The sequence below is a fragment of the Kryptolebias marmoratus genome, linkage group LG4 (genome assembly GCF_001649575.2).
Source record: "Kryptolebias marmoratus isolate JLee-2015 linkage group LG4, ASM164957v2, whole genome shotgun sequence".
In the NCBI taxonomy this organism is placed as follows: domain Eukaryota; kingdom Metazoa; phylum Chordata; class Actinopteri; order Cyprinodontiformes; family Rivulidae; genus Kryptolebias; species Kryptolebias marmoratus.
The window spans coordinates 21934234-21949721 of record NC_051433.1 but is presented as its reverse complement, the minus strand read 5'-3'; the positions used below and the strand labels follow the sequence as shown (position 1 = coordinate 21949721).

At 41.6% G+C, this 15488-nt stretch overlaps 1 protein-coding gene and 1 long non-coding RNA gene across 5 annotated transcripts in view; one reads left to right on the top strand and one right to left on the bottom strand.

The window, feature by feature from the left end:
* Positions 1-687: 687 nt before the first annotated feature.
* The window catches only part of dnah1 (dynein, axonemal, heavy chain 1), a 29033-nt gene continuing 14232 nt past the window's right edge, over positions 688-15488 (bottom strand). For 2 of the 4 annotated variants that reach the window (XM_037975291.1, XM_037975294.1), the window contains 34 exons: positions 15276-15449; positions 14726-14907; positions 14305-14535; positions 13917-14113; positions 13564-13699; positions 13204-13412; positions 12951-13122; positions 12274-12465; positions 12059-12169; positions 11696-11881; positions 11390-11581; positions 10597-10764; positions 10295-10486; positions 9903-10034; positions 9227-9352; positions 8925-9044; positions 8515-8664; positions 8255-8415; positions 7625-7850; positions 7267-7462; positions 7003-7154; positions 6703-6899; positions 6456-6600; positions 5562-5720; positions 4859-4990; positions 4518-4688; positions 4161-4340; positions 3745-3921; positions 2860-3036; positions 2599-2729; positions 2158-2302; positions 1736-1942; positions 1322-1556; positions 688-907 (listed from right to left, as the gene is read on the bottom strand). In XM_037975291.1, coding sequence (XP_037831219.1) covers positions 786-907; positions 1322-1556; positions 1736-1942; positions 2158-2302; positions 2599-2729; positions 2860-3036; positions 3745-3921; positions 4161-4340; positions 4518-4688; positions 4859-4990; positions 5562-5720; positions 6456-6600; positions 6703-6899; positions 7003-7154; positions 7267-7462; positions 7625-7850; positions 8255-8415; positions 8515-8664; positions 8925-9044; positions 9227-9352; positions 9903-10034; positions 10295-10486; positions 10597-10764; positions 11390-11581; positions 11696-11881; positions 12059-12169; positions 12274-12465; positions 12951-13122; positions 13204-13412; positions 13564-13699; positions 13917-14113; positions 14305-14535; positions 14726-14907; positions 15276-15449 — 5783 coding nt within the window. In that variant the 3' untranslated portion in view covers positions 688-785. The remainder of the gene's footprint in view (positions 908-1321; positions 1557-1735; positions 1943-2157; positions 2303-2598; positions 2730-2859; positions 3037-3744; positions 3922-4160; positions 4341-4517; positions 4689-4858; positions 4991-5561; positions 5721-6455; positions 6601-6702; positions 6900-7002; positions 7155-7266; positions 7463-7624; positions 7851-8254; positions 8416-8514; positions 8665-8924; positions 9045-9226; positions 9353-9902; positions 10035-10294; positions 10487-10596; positions 10765-11389; positions 11582-11695; positions 11882-12058; positions 12170-12273; positions 12466-12950; positions 13123-13203; positions 13413-13563; positions 13700-13916; positions 14114-14304; positions 14536-14725; positions 14908-15275; positions 15450-15488) is intronic. The other 2 variants (XM_037975293.1, XM_037975292.1) reach the window with 2 other exon arrangements.
* LOC119616971 lies at positions 1803-2663 on the top strand. The gene is made up of 3 exons (XR_005233085.1): positions 1803-1936; positions 2173-2387; positions 2526-2663. It is a non-coding gene; the product is annotated as an uncharacterized LOC119616971 (long non-coding RNA).

The following is a 15488-nucleotide window of genomic DNA, read 5'->3' as shown; positions in this document are numbered from 1 at the left end:
CAAATAGCCTTGATTGACTTAAATAAAAGTATACTGTGCATATTGTAAAAACAGGGGACAAAGGTCTGGTGTAATGAGCTTCTCATTGAGTCTGCTGGGGGCAAAACATCACCCCAGATGGCTCCCATTACCATGATAATATTACCAGATCAGTATATAACTGCACTTCAGGTGTCTACTGTATTTCAGTACTTTACGTCTACCCACCCAAACCAAAGCTGCTATCAGTGCCTGTAGGTAATTGCACTTAAACTAATCACTTATCTGCAACATGGATAACTGAGCCTTTTTAGCTTAGAGGTCTGCAACCTGCGGCTCAGGGGCCACACGAGGCTCTTTTGGCGTAATCTACAGAGAGTGATAATAATATAGTGTATTATGTCACACAAAAGTTACAAAACAAACAAAAAACCTACATAATTTAGTACCATTAAAAAAGAGATGTAATAATCTATTTTTTTGCAGAATGTAGACTACATATAGGACCTGCCATTAAACTTTCTTGACTTAAAAAGATATTTTAACAGGATAAAAGCTGTGAATAAATTGGAAGGAAGTTCTCCTTTTTTGTTAAAAAGTATTATTATCAGTAGTAGTAGTAACAACCATGACCATTTCCAGTTGATATCCTCATACATGTTGTACCAAAAAAATGACAGTGGACGGTGTAACGTATGAGAACATATGTGAAAAAAACTCTAATTTAATTTTGTTTTAAAGCAAATAACATCAGCCATCATCCCTGTGGGCTGTGAAGAGGACCGGTTTATGAGAAAAATCACAGCTCAGAAATCCAGTGCACAGATGAGAGCAACCCCCCGTTTGATCCAGTGACTCTCGCTGCGATCTGTGGGCAGCTCCACTGCAGTCACATAGTCGGTGGAACGACCAGTGGAGGTCCAAGTCCCTGGAAAAGCAGGAACAGCAGGTCAGTGACATGTGGAAGGCATTTGGAGTTTTCTCTTATTTATCCTGTGCTGAACAGAGTCGGGTGTTTTTGAGTCAGCACCCGGCACTAACTTCCTGCTGTGGGTGGAAAACACAGAACTGCACTTTCAGAAGCTACGTGAAACTCGACACTAACTGGAGTCTATTTTGGATGAGCAATAATACCGCTACAAGGAAATACACTCAAACACTTGAGCAAGCACCTAGTCGCAGCATGAGGCGATGGAGTTCAAACCCTGACTCAGAGTCTTGGCACTGGGTTAATGTGTTTGTTGTACATATTTTCAGTAACAGCACATGAGCTGTGTACTTCCATCACAGTTTGCTGTATACAGATAAATCTTATCACTCTTTAAGGCCGGTGTGTACTGACCGGCTCGTCTGAGCGTTTCGTAGACGGGGCAGAGGTAGACCCTGGAGGCTGGGGGTGTACGATTGTGTTTGGGGACCAGCCAGATGACAGCCATTTGTGTGTAGAGTTCCTTGGGCTTGGATTCTGTGAGCAGACCTGCCTCGCTGTCCCAGCGAGCCCCTTCCAGGAATAAACCATGAATGTAGCAGCCAGTGCGAGGCGTTACCGTTATCTCTGACACTGACTTTGTTATCACCTGAGGGAGGAGAAGGGGAAGAAATGAGGTCATGGTCAGAGGAAGCCTAATACTTCACAGCAACTCTTAACAGGAGCAAAATAAAGATCATGCTTATTTACAGTAAATCTAAATCTGTTCTTGGGAATATAAACTTGATATGGTTTTACGCCAGTGAGGTAAAATTAACTTTAAGAGACCTCAAAGTCAAATCCAACTCTGTCAACAGAGTAGCCAGAGCGCCGGGCGTAATTCTGGAGGGTTCCAGTGAGAAATGCCTGTGGGGAAAAGAATCCGCTAATCCAGAAAACAGGCGGAGGACCACTGGAGATCCACCTTTGCAGAAAACTGATCCTCTGAAGAAGATCTGAAACCCAGGACCCCAAAGGTTTCAAAGACGGGTAGGCCTGTTCAGAGAGAGATGTTATGGTGGATAGGGCACTGATTTCCCAGAAAGCAGAATTTGTATTTATTAGATTAAGGGAGAAACTTTAACTGAAGTTTGTTCTGTTCAGTGAAATTATATTTCAAAATATACAGCTGGTCTAAAAAATGAGCGGCGTGTGCGCCGTGTGCTGTAAGTACCAACAGGAAATCAAACAACAACTGCTGTGTGTCTCGCCTTGGCTTCCCACAGATCAGGCACCATGTTGTTGAACAAACTCTGGGCCATACTCTCCAGTTTTGAAGACATCCCTTCTGAGCTCTTCAGAGCCTTCATCACGTCACCGAGACTCTGAGAGATGACCTCCAGCAACTTGTTGTACCTGAAAAACAAAAACAAGCAACTTTTTTCCATCAATTTCACTGTCCTACCTTCTACAAGAACATGTTGCTGTTATTAAATTTAAAGTAAATAATAGCTTTTTTTTTAATAATATATATATATATAATATTCTTATGCATATTGATCATGCAGGAAAACATTTATTTTTAGTAATAATGATTTCTGTTTGAGCTGACTACCTTTCGGTTGTGTCTTTCATTAAGTGGGAACAGCAGAACGACATGCTTACGTATGAAGGAGGGCAACATCTGAACATGTGGTGCAGCTTTATCTCACCTGATGACCTCATGGATGAGCGCTGCGTTCATGGACTCGTCGTAGAGAATCGGATACTTTTCAATCACCTCTTGAACCACGAAAGGCTGAGGGATTTTCTCCTTCATGTCCACCACAATCTCTTCCACCGTCTTTAGTTCAAGACAAGGCAAATCGCAGACGACATTACACGTCTCTCACTTCTCTAACTGTATTTATTGACTGTAAATGCGGTACTATATTGTTCTTAACACAACTATTAATAAATAAATATAGCAATACCTCTTCAAACGGTTTGCCTTGAGCAGATGAACATGAAAGTCGAGGCTGGAGACAAACTACAGCGTCTAACAGGGTGAAGGCCTCATTCTGGCCAAAGCGGATGTTGGCGTTGTCATGGAAACCAAAGATCTCAGCTGCATCGTTGATGGGCAAATCCTGGACGTACGCTAAATAACCCTAGGGGTCAGAGTTCACATGACAGCAGATCAGTCCAGTGGCCAGAAGTCGAACATTTGACTTTTCAAGACATTTTCAAGGACTTTGGACAGCGTTCATGGATAACTTTTGATGTACAAGTTTTAAGAGGATCCCTTCTCAGCACACACCGTGTCTACACTTTTTTTAACTACAGACAAAAAAAGAATACTGACAGTGTCACCTTTTACATTTCCTTGTGTGCGAACAGCAGATGGAACAGAGGAAACATTTTTGTGTTATTGTGTTTGTGTTAGAGAATAAAGTCATTGTGGGAACAATGGGTACTTTGAAACACATTTGAAATAAATTGGTAACATTTTGAGTTCAGTACTGTAGTAAGGAGGGTGACAAATATCTAAACTGTTTTCATATCTGGCAATTCCTCCTCTTTACAACAAATTTATACTGAAACAAATACGCATCTGTCTGAGTGGTTGTGTCTTGGGTGATTGTTTTTAGACTCTTTATTCAAGTGAATTAACATCTGTGCATTACCGTTCACCAAGTTTAATAACAAACATGCAGCACTTCTCAAATAACGGTCTTACAGTGTATCACCTATTACAGAAACATTATGTATGTGACTCCCAGCTTTGGACAGCACGGGCAGTTTTGTATACAGTCTGATGCACGCGACAACGAAGGTGACTACAAACAGTCTCCTAAATGCTTCTGTGCTTATCTCACCTTGATGTCCAGATTAGGGTCTATTTGTTGGTAGACACCAGACGATGAGTAGACATGATCTGCACTGAGAACAGCGGGACAGCAGAAGTCTTCCAGCATACTGAGCAGACATCGTCTGTCCCAGTCATCGGTCACATGGCCGCCATAATTAATCTCCCCAACAGAGTATTTTAGAATCTGGACATGTGGAGGACGAAAAAAGGACACAGACAGATGGACGCACTTCAGCACATATTCTCTGTGTCAGACCAGTTTACTCTCTGCTCACACTCTGTACTTCAGCCATAATAAGAAACATTTCTCAACAACAACATACTGTGAGCTACTGAAAGATGTTATAGCACATGGAGTAAAGTTTAAAGTATTGTATAGTTTGACTGAGAGCTCAAAACAGACACAAGTCTATGAATCACCACCTTGTAGGGGATGTCCCGGTACTCATCCAGGATCATTTTCATGTGGCTGATACAGATGTTCAGGTCGTCATCAGTGAAGCCGTAGGGAACGTTAAACCCCACAGGGCCAAACCGTCTTCGCTCCAAAACAACTCCATGAAACAAGCAGAGAGACAGGAGCAAAGACTTGAAGCGGGCCATCTGCAGAGGGAAGGAGGGCAAGATAAACTGGAGACCATATTTCATTTATGACACATGTAGCCACAACACTGACATTAGATGTTTAGAAAACAGCACACACATTTAAATGGTAAATGATAAGATAAATCAAAGGAGAGGAAAAGAGTCATTGGAAGGGAGAGTAATGGAGCTGCAGACCTCGGCTGACGAACAGATAGACTCATTGGTGACTCTCAGGTAGGTCCTCTGTAGGTGCGCTCTGATGCCACTTGGAGGCTCACTGGTAATCCTGGTACCACTCTGGAGAATGGACACTGGAAACTCGTTACTGGGAAGAGTTGTGAGCCACAGGCGGAAGTCCTTGTGCACCTGTGCATCGCGGAGGACAATGCATTTTCACGGCTTGTAAAGATGAGAAAAACCTGCGCTTTTGATTAGTATAAAATAAACATCTAAATAATAAGTAGCTCTGTTTTTGTGGGGTCTTTGGTAGCCATAGTTACTGTAAAATAGTGCTTTGTGAACGGACATGTTCTAACCTTTACTGGGTCGACTCTTTCAATGAGTCTCTCCAGGGTTGGCATCCAGCTGGGTGCTAGGTGACAGTTCTGAAATAAAACCCACTGACCTCTTTCCACTGCAGTACGCATTACAGCCTCGGCCGATGGGCCCTGGATAACAAAACAGCAAAAGAAAATGGACTTTTAAAGACAACAACTCAAAATGAAACCTAAAAAAGGTTTTGAAGTTTTGTTTTAGGAGATCAAATAAATTGGGTAATTATCGTTATGCCAAGGAACAGTTTGGTTTTTAGGACACAATGCACAATGGAAAATTTTGAGCCTTCCAGGAATTAAAGAGAGATGATACAGCCCTATTATAAGGTGGGATTTCAACTTGATTAAGAGTTAGTCATGCAGAAAACACATGCTAACACCCACTGCGCAGCCACAGAGTGTGTTGTCGGGAAAAATTTTTAAATAATTATTCCCAGCAAAGATAACGTTTGTGCATATTTTCTTAACTCTCCTGAAGCCCTCAAAAGAGAGAGAGGAGGAGAGACATAGAGAAGCCCTTGTAGCTTCGGGTCAATTTGACCCGAAGGCCAAGGAGGGTTAAAACCTACACATAGGGTTTAAATGGCTATTGAAACATGGAATACAGTATGTTACAGTAGTCTGGTGCAATAGCTGAATTTCAGTAAGAAACAAGCAACAGCAACATGAGAAAATAAAGTCAGACCTGGCCTCGCCCTAGAGAGATGGTAATCATTTTCTTCGAGAACTGCATGGCATCAGCAAACTTGTGGATGTCAGCAGCCGGGTCAGCGCCAGGGGACAGGACAAAAATGATGGGACTGATGGGGGACGACTCCTTGAAGATCACAGACAAGTCTGATATCTGTAGAGATTAAAAAAAACCAAGGTATATTAGCCACTTCACTTCAGTTTGGATTATTATTGTCAACTGATTTATCTGACAATTGCTGCATTGAAACATTATTGCTCCATGTAAAAGTTTACAGACATTTTACATTTATATAAGGGCGTCTGTCACATGTACAAACTTTTTGCAATGTGTGGCCTTACATAGGAGTGTAAAATATGCAACGCCACCCGCACCGGTGGGGAGGGATTCTACAACAACCACAAACTGGGTTTTGGAAGCAAAGAAGAATGAAGCTGTTGCAACACACAGGGAGTAACCTACAGCATCTGGCGGCATGTCAGCGTTTATGGTGGGGAAAAAAAACAAACAAGCAACAGTTCATGAAAAGCCTGAAAAATGAAATGATACACTAGACAATGGAGAAAGAAGTGAAGCGACGGTCGTAGATAAAGGTACAGAGCGGCGGAAACTTCCATAAATCTGTCAGGTCAAATCCAGGATCCAGTTTGGATCGTTTAAAATATTAGTCTTTAGTTGAAGGATATGTGTGCCGGCTTTTCTTCATTTGTTCTTATTGTCTCTTTACGTAATAAACATAAAAACGTATTTTTTTACAGTCAGAAAAGGGAGACAAAATTTCACAGTTCAGGCGTAGGACTTTCAAGCTGCTGACAGATTAGAAGGACCAACGGAGAAATTCTGGTTTTGACGTGGATGTAAAGGCAGTGGGGGTGAGAGAGACTCTACCCGAGGCTGTATGTAGCGCTGTCCCAGCTGAGACGACACAAAGTCCTGCAGGCCCTGAATCAGACAGTCAGGCCGCAGACAGCGAAGCAACAGCAGCTTCTGGAAAGAGTTCAGCCTGGTGTCCCATTCTCCTGGGAGAGGCTCTCTTTACACAAACACACACACACACACACACCAGCTTATAAAACACTGCCATTTTCTGCTAAGTACGTGCACACATGTACATCTAGTGCTTATTATGTTGTGCCTGTGAGGGTGCTTGCTGTCTAAAATAGTCTTGAAGCCCTGTAGATGTTTGGTGAAGCTCTCTGCCAGGTTGTCGAAGACGTCCAGAGTGCTGAGGCCTAAAACGTCCTGCCAGGTGCGCTCTGACACCCAGCTCACTCCGGGGTTGGCCAGCTCCCGAACAGGCACGGCTCCAGAGAGCAGGTAGCCCCACTCAGCCTGCCACGGGGAGAGAAATAAAATAGATTTATTAAATTTACATGGACTAAATTGACTTTATTCATAAGTAGAGGGAAAAAAAATCCCAGTGACTATAACTCACCATGTCAACCTTGTTCTCGTTCATCATGACGCGAGCACACAGCAGGAAGGCAAACATAAGTTTGTGTTTCTCAAACAGGCTGCGGCAAACACTGCTGTACAGACTGAAGGTGAAAAACTCCTTTATGTTGGCGATTCTCTTCTCTATTGTGTCTGGAAAAAGATATGAAAACTGAATCATAAAATTGATTTATGTCAAGATTTTGTTTTGTCATATTTGCATACACATAAATAAATGCACAATTTTGCAGCCAGACCTTCTTACCTGCTGTGTCGGAGTTGGCCACGGCAGCCATAAAAATACCGAGGAACCATTCTAGAGAGTACTGGTACGTTGGATCAATGTTGGACAGCTCTGACACACAGAGGAAGAGAATCCGTGCGTGCACTGCCACCGGCGCGTATTCCAGACGAGCGGCATCAATATCCTGCTCCGTCTTCTCTGCTTCTATCACTTTAGCCTGTATTTAAAACCAAATAAAAATTATGGAAAAAAAAAAACCCTAATCAACAGCATCTTCAAATTTAATGACTACACCCAAATACCTTTGAAGATTTTAAAAGGAGTTGAAAAGGAAAACAAACATTTTTGGAACTCAGTACAAAGCAAATTTTTGTCTGACCTTAATCTCTCCAGCTCTGATCTTCAGAGCCTCCAGCCCTGGAATTTGATCTTCAGTGTCTAAAAGGTTGCCTTTTTCGGAGCTGAGACGAGACACAATCTCGTCCTCGGTTCCTTTCAGCTCCTGTTTCCGTTTGGCGCTGCTGGTTATTAGCTGGTTCTTTGCCTCTTCCAGGTCCGGATGCTCCTCAGCTACCGCTTGGCTCAGCAGGTGATCCTCCAGACTGCTGTAGACACAGAAATGGTTTCTTAACATTCTTGCTTCGTGACTTACGATTGCTTTTAAAGGAGATTTTACAGGCACAACACTTACTGTAGTAGTAATTATCACTAAAGGATTTTAAGTGGAGTACCCGATTAAACAATTATTTGACAATAACAAACTCAAATCATGTCCTGAGAAATTCAATATGCCTCTTTATTCAGTTTTTCTTTAAGGAAAAATATTACTAAAAAATGTTCCCTTAAATCCAGGACGACTCCTGGTTCAACAAAGAAATCTTTTCTATTGACAATGGTTCCAATGATGGGGTTTGTATAAATGGTGCTCGGTGCAGGCACAGTTGATGACGACCTACAAAAAAACCAAGATTCAAGCTGTTTTCTTTTATCTGTCTAAAATCGGAGTTACCTCTTTGACAGGGTGAAGTTAATGACTGTAACGTTTTCGTAAACCTCCGGGGAGTAGTGCGGGTTTGGCAGCTTGGTGGTGATGTACATCTTGAAGCCTTCGTGGTAGGGGATGACTGCATCACGCAGCATCGGGCTTGTTTTGTCTTGCTGCTGAAACGTCTAGAAGCCACGAGCGCAGCGTAAGCAGCTCCGTGTAGCAGATATTCGAGTTACTGTCAACAGATGTAACACATACAGTATTTGTGTATAAATATTTACCTGCTGAAACAAGACAGGTTGTAGAGCTGGATCTAGCTCCTCTCCTACATTCTCCAAGAGGACGGGTTTACCAAAGAGAATAGCACTCTCAAGGCGGTGGAGGCAGTCTTCATCACTGGGCCTCACGACCTCCAGCCCATTGTCGCGCTCCTGGGTGACAACAGGAAGCAAATAAGGATCAGCAGTTAAATCAGGTTCAAGTGAGTCATGGCTGTTTTGACATCAAGTAAACAATGTTTGTGTCGCAATGCGTGTAATGACCCTATTGCAGCCAACGCTTCACACCGTTTAACATTACAACAAAACTAATCTGCTATAACACACTAAAATCCTAATCTTGGTTTTCCAACTCCACTGGCACGCCCTGCAGTTTTGACACAAAATGCGCATAGACAAATAAAAGCCATTACCATATTTTTGATCCATTTGTTGGCTTGTCCTTGGGGATCTATGAACAGTGGCCAGCGCACAGAACTCTGAGCAATGACACTGTTCTCCACTGACAGCCCGTCTTTGGGCAATCCTGATATCTGGGCACATGGAAACAATCAATTACAATCAAAGATTAGTTTGCTTTATATACACAGGTGCACGAAAGCTTGGTCAGGCTTACAAAAAACAGAAAACAAGACAAACAAACACACTTTTAAACTATTTAAATGTTTCTGAATGTGCTTGAATCCAGAGATTTGAACGATGGCCTGCCTCTGACCTGCCAACAGTGGATCTTGATGGGATCTCCTAAAGTATTGATCAGGTTGGGCTCATCAGAGTGTGGCACATTCAGCTCTTTCAAACACTTCAGCCACTTTTCTGCGATGGATGCCCGATAACTCTCCTAAACATACGAGCAGCATATAAAAAGCACTTCTGTGATGATTGGAAATAAATGTAAGCCATGAAAAAGACGTGCAGTTAAAGGGCCCAGCACTCTTCGAAGGACTGCATATTACCATGTCAAGACCAAGAGGTTTAAAACAAGATTATTTTACGTTGAGATATCACAGAGTTGTAGCTTTTTTGGTCAAAGCTTGAAAGTAACATTTTGTGCAAATCTCATGTAATATTACAAGATGTCACGCTAAGAGTACGTGTTGTGAATGACTCTCAGCTCCTACCGCATCAAGTTTTAGCTCAGTATCTGTAGAACCTGACATTTTTGTGTTGGCTTTGGTGGCCATCTTGAATCCAGTTGATCTCAACAGATAACTGGTTGTAGATGTGCATTCAGTGATTATTTGATGAAAGTTTTATTAAAATCCAATCAGTGGTTCGTGGGATATTTTGCTAACAAGACCCACAGACACAGGTGAAACCGTTACTGCTGGCCTTTCAGGTAGGTAATAAATATGGGTCACATCTTGTTGTGCAGTTACCAAATTACTTACAGTGAAGGGTCCCAGGTATGCCACATATCCTGCCGACAGCAGCACATCTCCGGCCAAGTTATTAACCCTAGAGTCAAGATGTTGCACCGTTTCCGTCCAGCACACCTTTTCCTCTGCCATTCCATCTATCAACTATAAAACAATGGTTCATGTTACAAATAAATCATCAGAACTTTCAAAACAGTTCAATACCCCCCACATATATGAATAAACAGGCACTTTTACTATCAAATTTATTTAATCATGGGTGGAAAGAGCAGCAGTTACCTGTTACTTTAAATTTATGTATTTATTATGTAAAGGTATTTCGCATGTTTTTCATAAAATGTTTACTCACTGCTAAACATTTTTTCCCTAAGGTATAAAGTCTTAATCGTAACCCTCCTTCTCACTCTGTTTGCTCTGACAAGGCGAGCCTCCAGCCATTGATGCTTGCTGTCCAGTTTTTCCTTCTTAGCCAGGCAGCCTCGTAACTTGGTCTGCAAAGTGGCAGTGTTGCTTTCCACTTCTACAAGGGTTTTCTTGGCTTCGTCCAGCATCTGCTGGTTGGCTTTTAAGTCTTCTTGGGCCTCCTGGAGGGCTTGCTGCAAAAGGTTCAACTGTTTTATTTTCCTTTAAAAGGCACATTTATTTAGTTATAGTTTGCATAAATAATAAAGGAGATAGATTAAACAGGAATTAAATCTTTTTTTACCTGTTTTGGATTCACAGCTTTGACCACAAAGTAATAAGAGTGCATAGCTCGCACCCACTGACAAATTGAGCTGCAGACTGTGGAAACCTTGGCTATGGAGGTCGGCTGAAATTCTTCATTGTCAATATAGGGCTGGACTGAACTGATCACATCATCCGGTATGTTGTCCTGCATTTTGGACAGCACAAAAAACTGGTTTTCAAAACAGCTCTACAGATACCAAACAGATAACAACCAAACATGCATCAAATATTGATACGAAAAGTACATCGCCGTTTAAAACTAAAAGTTGGTTTAATGTCTGTTGTTTTTTTTTAAACAAGATTGCTGCTTTGATACATTTAACTGGTAAATTTACTGACAGGTTTAAGGTCACTTGAACAAATTTGAGCATTTTTCAAAGCTTTATCTGGAAAATGACCTTATATCTAGAATACCTCCGTGTACAGAGACGTCCATGGGCAAGGTGTGCAAAATATTGTCACAAGCTTCAGAGTTGGTAAGAGGAGTACGCGCTGACATGCTATTTGGTTTTTATTAACTACCAAATCGGGCATTTTGTCCAGACATCTCCACTTTGGTCTTGTTTGACACTTGAGATCTAAGCTGCGCTGCCAAACTCTTTATAAAAAAGTAGAATGCTGATAATTTTCTGAAACAAGATCACAGCGGATATCTTTTTCCCTGTTGGTTGAGTGAACATTGACCCAAATGCTCAGGAGCAATAAACTGAAGTTTATGCTCTGGTTCGTAAAAGCCTTGAGTCACTGACTACACCTAACGTGTGCCCTACCTTATCATACTTATTGAGGCTCTCCAAAAAGCTGTTAGGATCTTGTAAAAGGCCCTTAGCAGGCTCCAAGTAATCATCAAAGCTGGTGCCCGGCTTCTCTCCAGGAATCTTAGCTGGTTCAATGCCCTTCATAAAGCACAGTGCCTCAAGCACAAGCTTGACCTCATGGGGAGGTTGCTGCATGGCTTGTACCTATGAAATCAAACAATTCAGATTATAGTAACAAAGCTTTCTTCCACATACATTTTCAAGCTGTCTACATTACTGTTTAAATAGTTCCATTAATCATCACCAAAACCCCCAAACCTCTGTAATACTGTTGATGTTGAGGGAGTTCAGTCTGGTAAGGGCAGTATTTAAAGTTTTCAAAGCATTGCTTATGTCCTTCTGAGCATTTGTAGCGATGGTTCTCGCAAAACATTCTTTTTCTGAAGCCTTGGCTTCCATCTCTTGTATGGACGCATTGATTTCCTCTGTGACCACTGTGTTGCTCTGTTAACAACACACACATTAGGAGTTACACTCAATGTTCAGACATTGCTGGAAAGTTGGAAAGTTTGTCAAAGTAACAAAACATATATATTTGTGTGCATGCAGGCCACTATGTAGATAACACATCAATGTCAACTATGTTTGGAGTAAGATGTGTAAGTATGGCAATTTGCTTACTTCAATTGTCTTCGTGGTTTCTTCTACATCCTTAACAATCCTCTCCAAATATGGTCTCATTCTCTCCTGCTCCTCCCTCATCTTACTCACTTCCTCAGCTGTGCTAAAAAGCTACAGGACCATCGTTCAGTATTCATACACTTATCAATACGAATTCAGTGCTAACTAACTGTATATAAATTATACAAGAAATATTGTTGTTGTCCAGTCCTTGCCTTGTTGAGAGCAGTTGTTAGGCGCTGAGAAGAGGTGCATAGCTCTTGTTTTTTGCGACCAATGAGATCTGAGAAGGCTTTGAGAAGTTCTTTGTAGCTCTTGGGAGTGACGGAGTTATGTCGAGACAGCTCAGCTTGGAAGCGTTCGCTCCGCTTGGCTACCGTTTGGTGAATTTTCACACACGTCAGTGTCTGTGGGAAGAAATTCAAAAGGGAATGTGACTACACTTCCTGTAAAGTCACAGTGATGTTTTAGCCTCCTAACAAAGAACGCTCATTCTCGTATTTTCAACAGATACACAAGCTTTCTCATAAAATATGATCAAACTGGCTATTTGCTGTGGCCACAATTGTTTTTTGAACAGATATGATAGAATATGGTATCATATTATATCATTTACAGTATATGGTGTGATGCAATATGATATGGTATATGATATAATATTACTGTGTATATAAAATAGAAGGTAACCAAAGGATAAGACTCAGTGCCATCACAGTCACAGTTCAAGAGTGGTACAGTAGGTTCCATGTAAGACTCTGCTTCAACTTGAAAATATTGTATAAAGATTCAAAGTGTTTAGGGCAGGTTGTTGAGCTTGCTGTTTTAGGTGACATGCATCTCATTAAAACTCAATAAAACATACACTCCATGACACCAAACCTTGGATCCTCACCAGAGCCTCCATGGCTGAGGGACTGGCTGCCAGCTCAGACAGCTCAGTTAAAAAGGAAGTGGCCACAGCTCGCAGAGCCTCCTCCGACCAGACGCTGAACCAGTCAACCGTACAGCATGTTACCAGTGAAGGAAATCGTCTCAGCCGTGAACGCAATGTTTCACCAGTAGGGCTGAATGAAAAAACACAGAGAAAAATTGAGACTGAAAATAAAGGATAAAGCCAGGAAAACCTAAATCTTGTTGAAGCTAACCTCATGCAGAGCACAATATGAAGGTTGCTGCGGACTCTCCTGACATATGCAGCCGTAAGATTGGTTTCTGTTGGCTGCTGGCCCTCGTACTGCACCACTGGCCTCATTGCTGCAAAGATCTGCTCTTGTTCATCTGCTGAATACAGGTTGGGAACACCACCACTCATCAAAATGTGGTTGATATCCTCCAGGAATGACTCACTCTTAATCTGGTGGTTGAATAACAAACAATTAACAGGGATTTAAAAACAACTCCTTCACAATACCCCATATTTACTGTACTGGAAATGTGTATAATAGTAATACTGTTATAAAAAAAAAAAACACAGCAGTAGATGGTAAAATGATCCTGCTGTATACCTGCGTTTCAACAAAGAGGAAGGTGATTTTCTGGTTCTGAAGACCAGCGCTGAGCAGGACGCTTTTAATATCCTTTCTCCACTCTATTTGACCGTAGTTCTTAGACAGCTCAATCTGGAAACACTTATATCCAGCCCTAAATAAAGACAAATGCATTATGAAGACTGGGACACAGGATTATTGGACCACGGTGGTGGTTTTGCATGTTCTGTCATATTAACAGTACAAGTTAAAAACAATTTTCCAGTTTTTAGATTTTAAATGAAAAATCTGCAACAATCTATGTTTAATTCCAAAGTTTGACTTGTCCAGTTGGCGTTAGGAAACAAAATAAAGAGCTGTTCAAATCTCACATATAAGAAGCAAGTTTAGTGAGTGACTGGCGCCCACTGCCTCTCACTCCAAGCAACAAGGCGTTGCCCAGCGGCTGGCGCAGGATCCTGCTGATCCGGCACACATGTTCAATGGCGTCCATAAAAAGCACCAGTTCCATCTTGGTCCTGCTGCTCTGATTGTATTCGTCCATGTACTTTTTCATCAAGTTTACCAGCTAGATAAAAAAATAATACAAAATAAAGTCAGAAAGAATACAAACGGCAACTGATACTTCAGACTGAGGACAAAAAGCAAATAAGTAAGGAGAAAAAATAGGAAAAAATGCCAACAAAGCACAATATTGTCCATGGAAATTAAGTTATGTGCTACAGAAAAGCTCTGATAATACTGACTGGCATGACTCACATTTTCCTTGTCTTCTATGTACCCATAGATTTTGAGGTCAGGTTCAGGACCCGTGAAATCTCCATACAACACAGGATGGCTAGGCACGACGTCTTCAAAGCAACAATCGAACTCTTGAATGCGGTCCTTAAGGAGCCCGTTAAACCAGTCTCTATCCTCAGCGCACACCAGACTGTCCTGGAAAACCCGGCAGCTTTCATGGTACCACAGCCGAAGCAGCTCTGACTTATCCTAGAAACAACAGACAACAAAGCTGCTTTACATGTAGAATGTTAATATACGCTGAAAAGGTTTTTCCTTTCATTTTTTAAATGAAAAATTCCTAATGTACTCTGGGTTTTTCAAATGAAGCTGTAGTGAAAATCGCCTATGCTCATTGTATTAAAAGGACACGTTCACTTCTGTGGGATTTTAGAAATACCTTCATCATGTAAACCTCGGCCATGAGCATGCCCTGGAAAACCTTAGAGAGGTCTTTGAGGTTAAAGGTGTAATGGCATTTGGCTGGAGTTGGAAGAAGGTGAGAGGTAACGGCGTTGTAGATTTGTATTGTGGCATCAACAAGAGACTCTTTCAGTGGCTGGAGTGCTGGCACAAGTTCTTCTGAGGAAAAAAAAACAGAGGGATGAAGCAGAATAACTCCATCTAAACACTATGAACTGTAGACACAATGTTTATTACAGACACTTTTGATATATGTTCAGTTGTTTAATTTGTCCTCCAAATGAGGAACATGAATGAAGTCTCTTGACAAAAATGAATAGATCATTTTGGGTTTTTGTTTTGTTTTTTGTTCCAGAAAAGTTTTTAAATCTTCACAAAAGTTAAGGTCTGCAAACATTTCTGCCACAGCTTTCTGGGTTCATCCCTACATAAAATCTCTAAGTACCCACAGCAATCCTTATCCTGCTACTGGTGACCTGCCACTAAAACAAGATTAAAAAGACAACAACCTGGCAGCCTAGGCTTACCCATCAAACTTCCAAGAATGGTTGAAAAAATCGTTCTTTTGTTAGCGTCCTCCATATCAACAAAGGAAAGGATGTTAAAATGGCGGGTGAAGCGCTGAGTAATGGGGCTTTTAACTCCACCTGGGGTTCCCATGGCACAGGCAAAATTCATGTCCACTAGGTGATTGAAAGTCCCTGTGCAGAAACGGCCAAAACACAAAGGAAAACCTCATA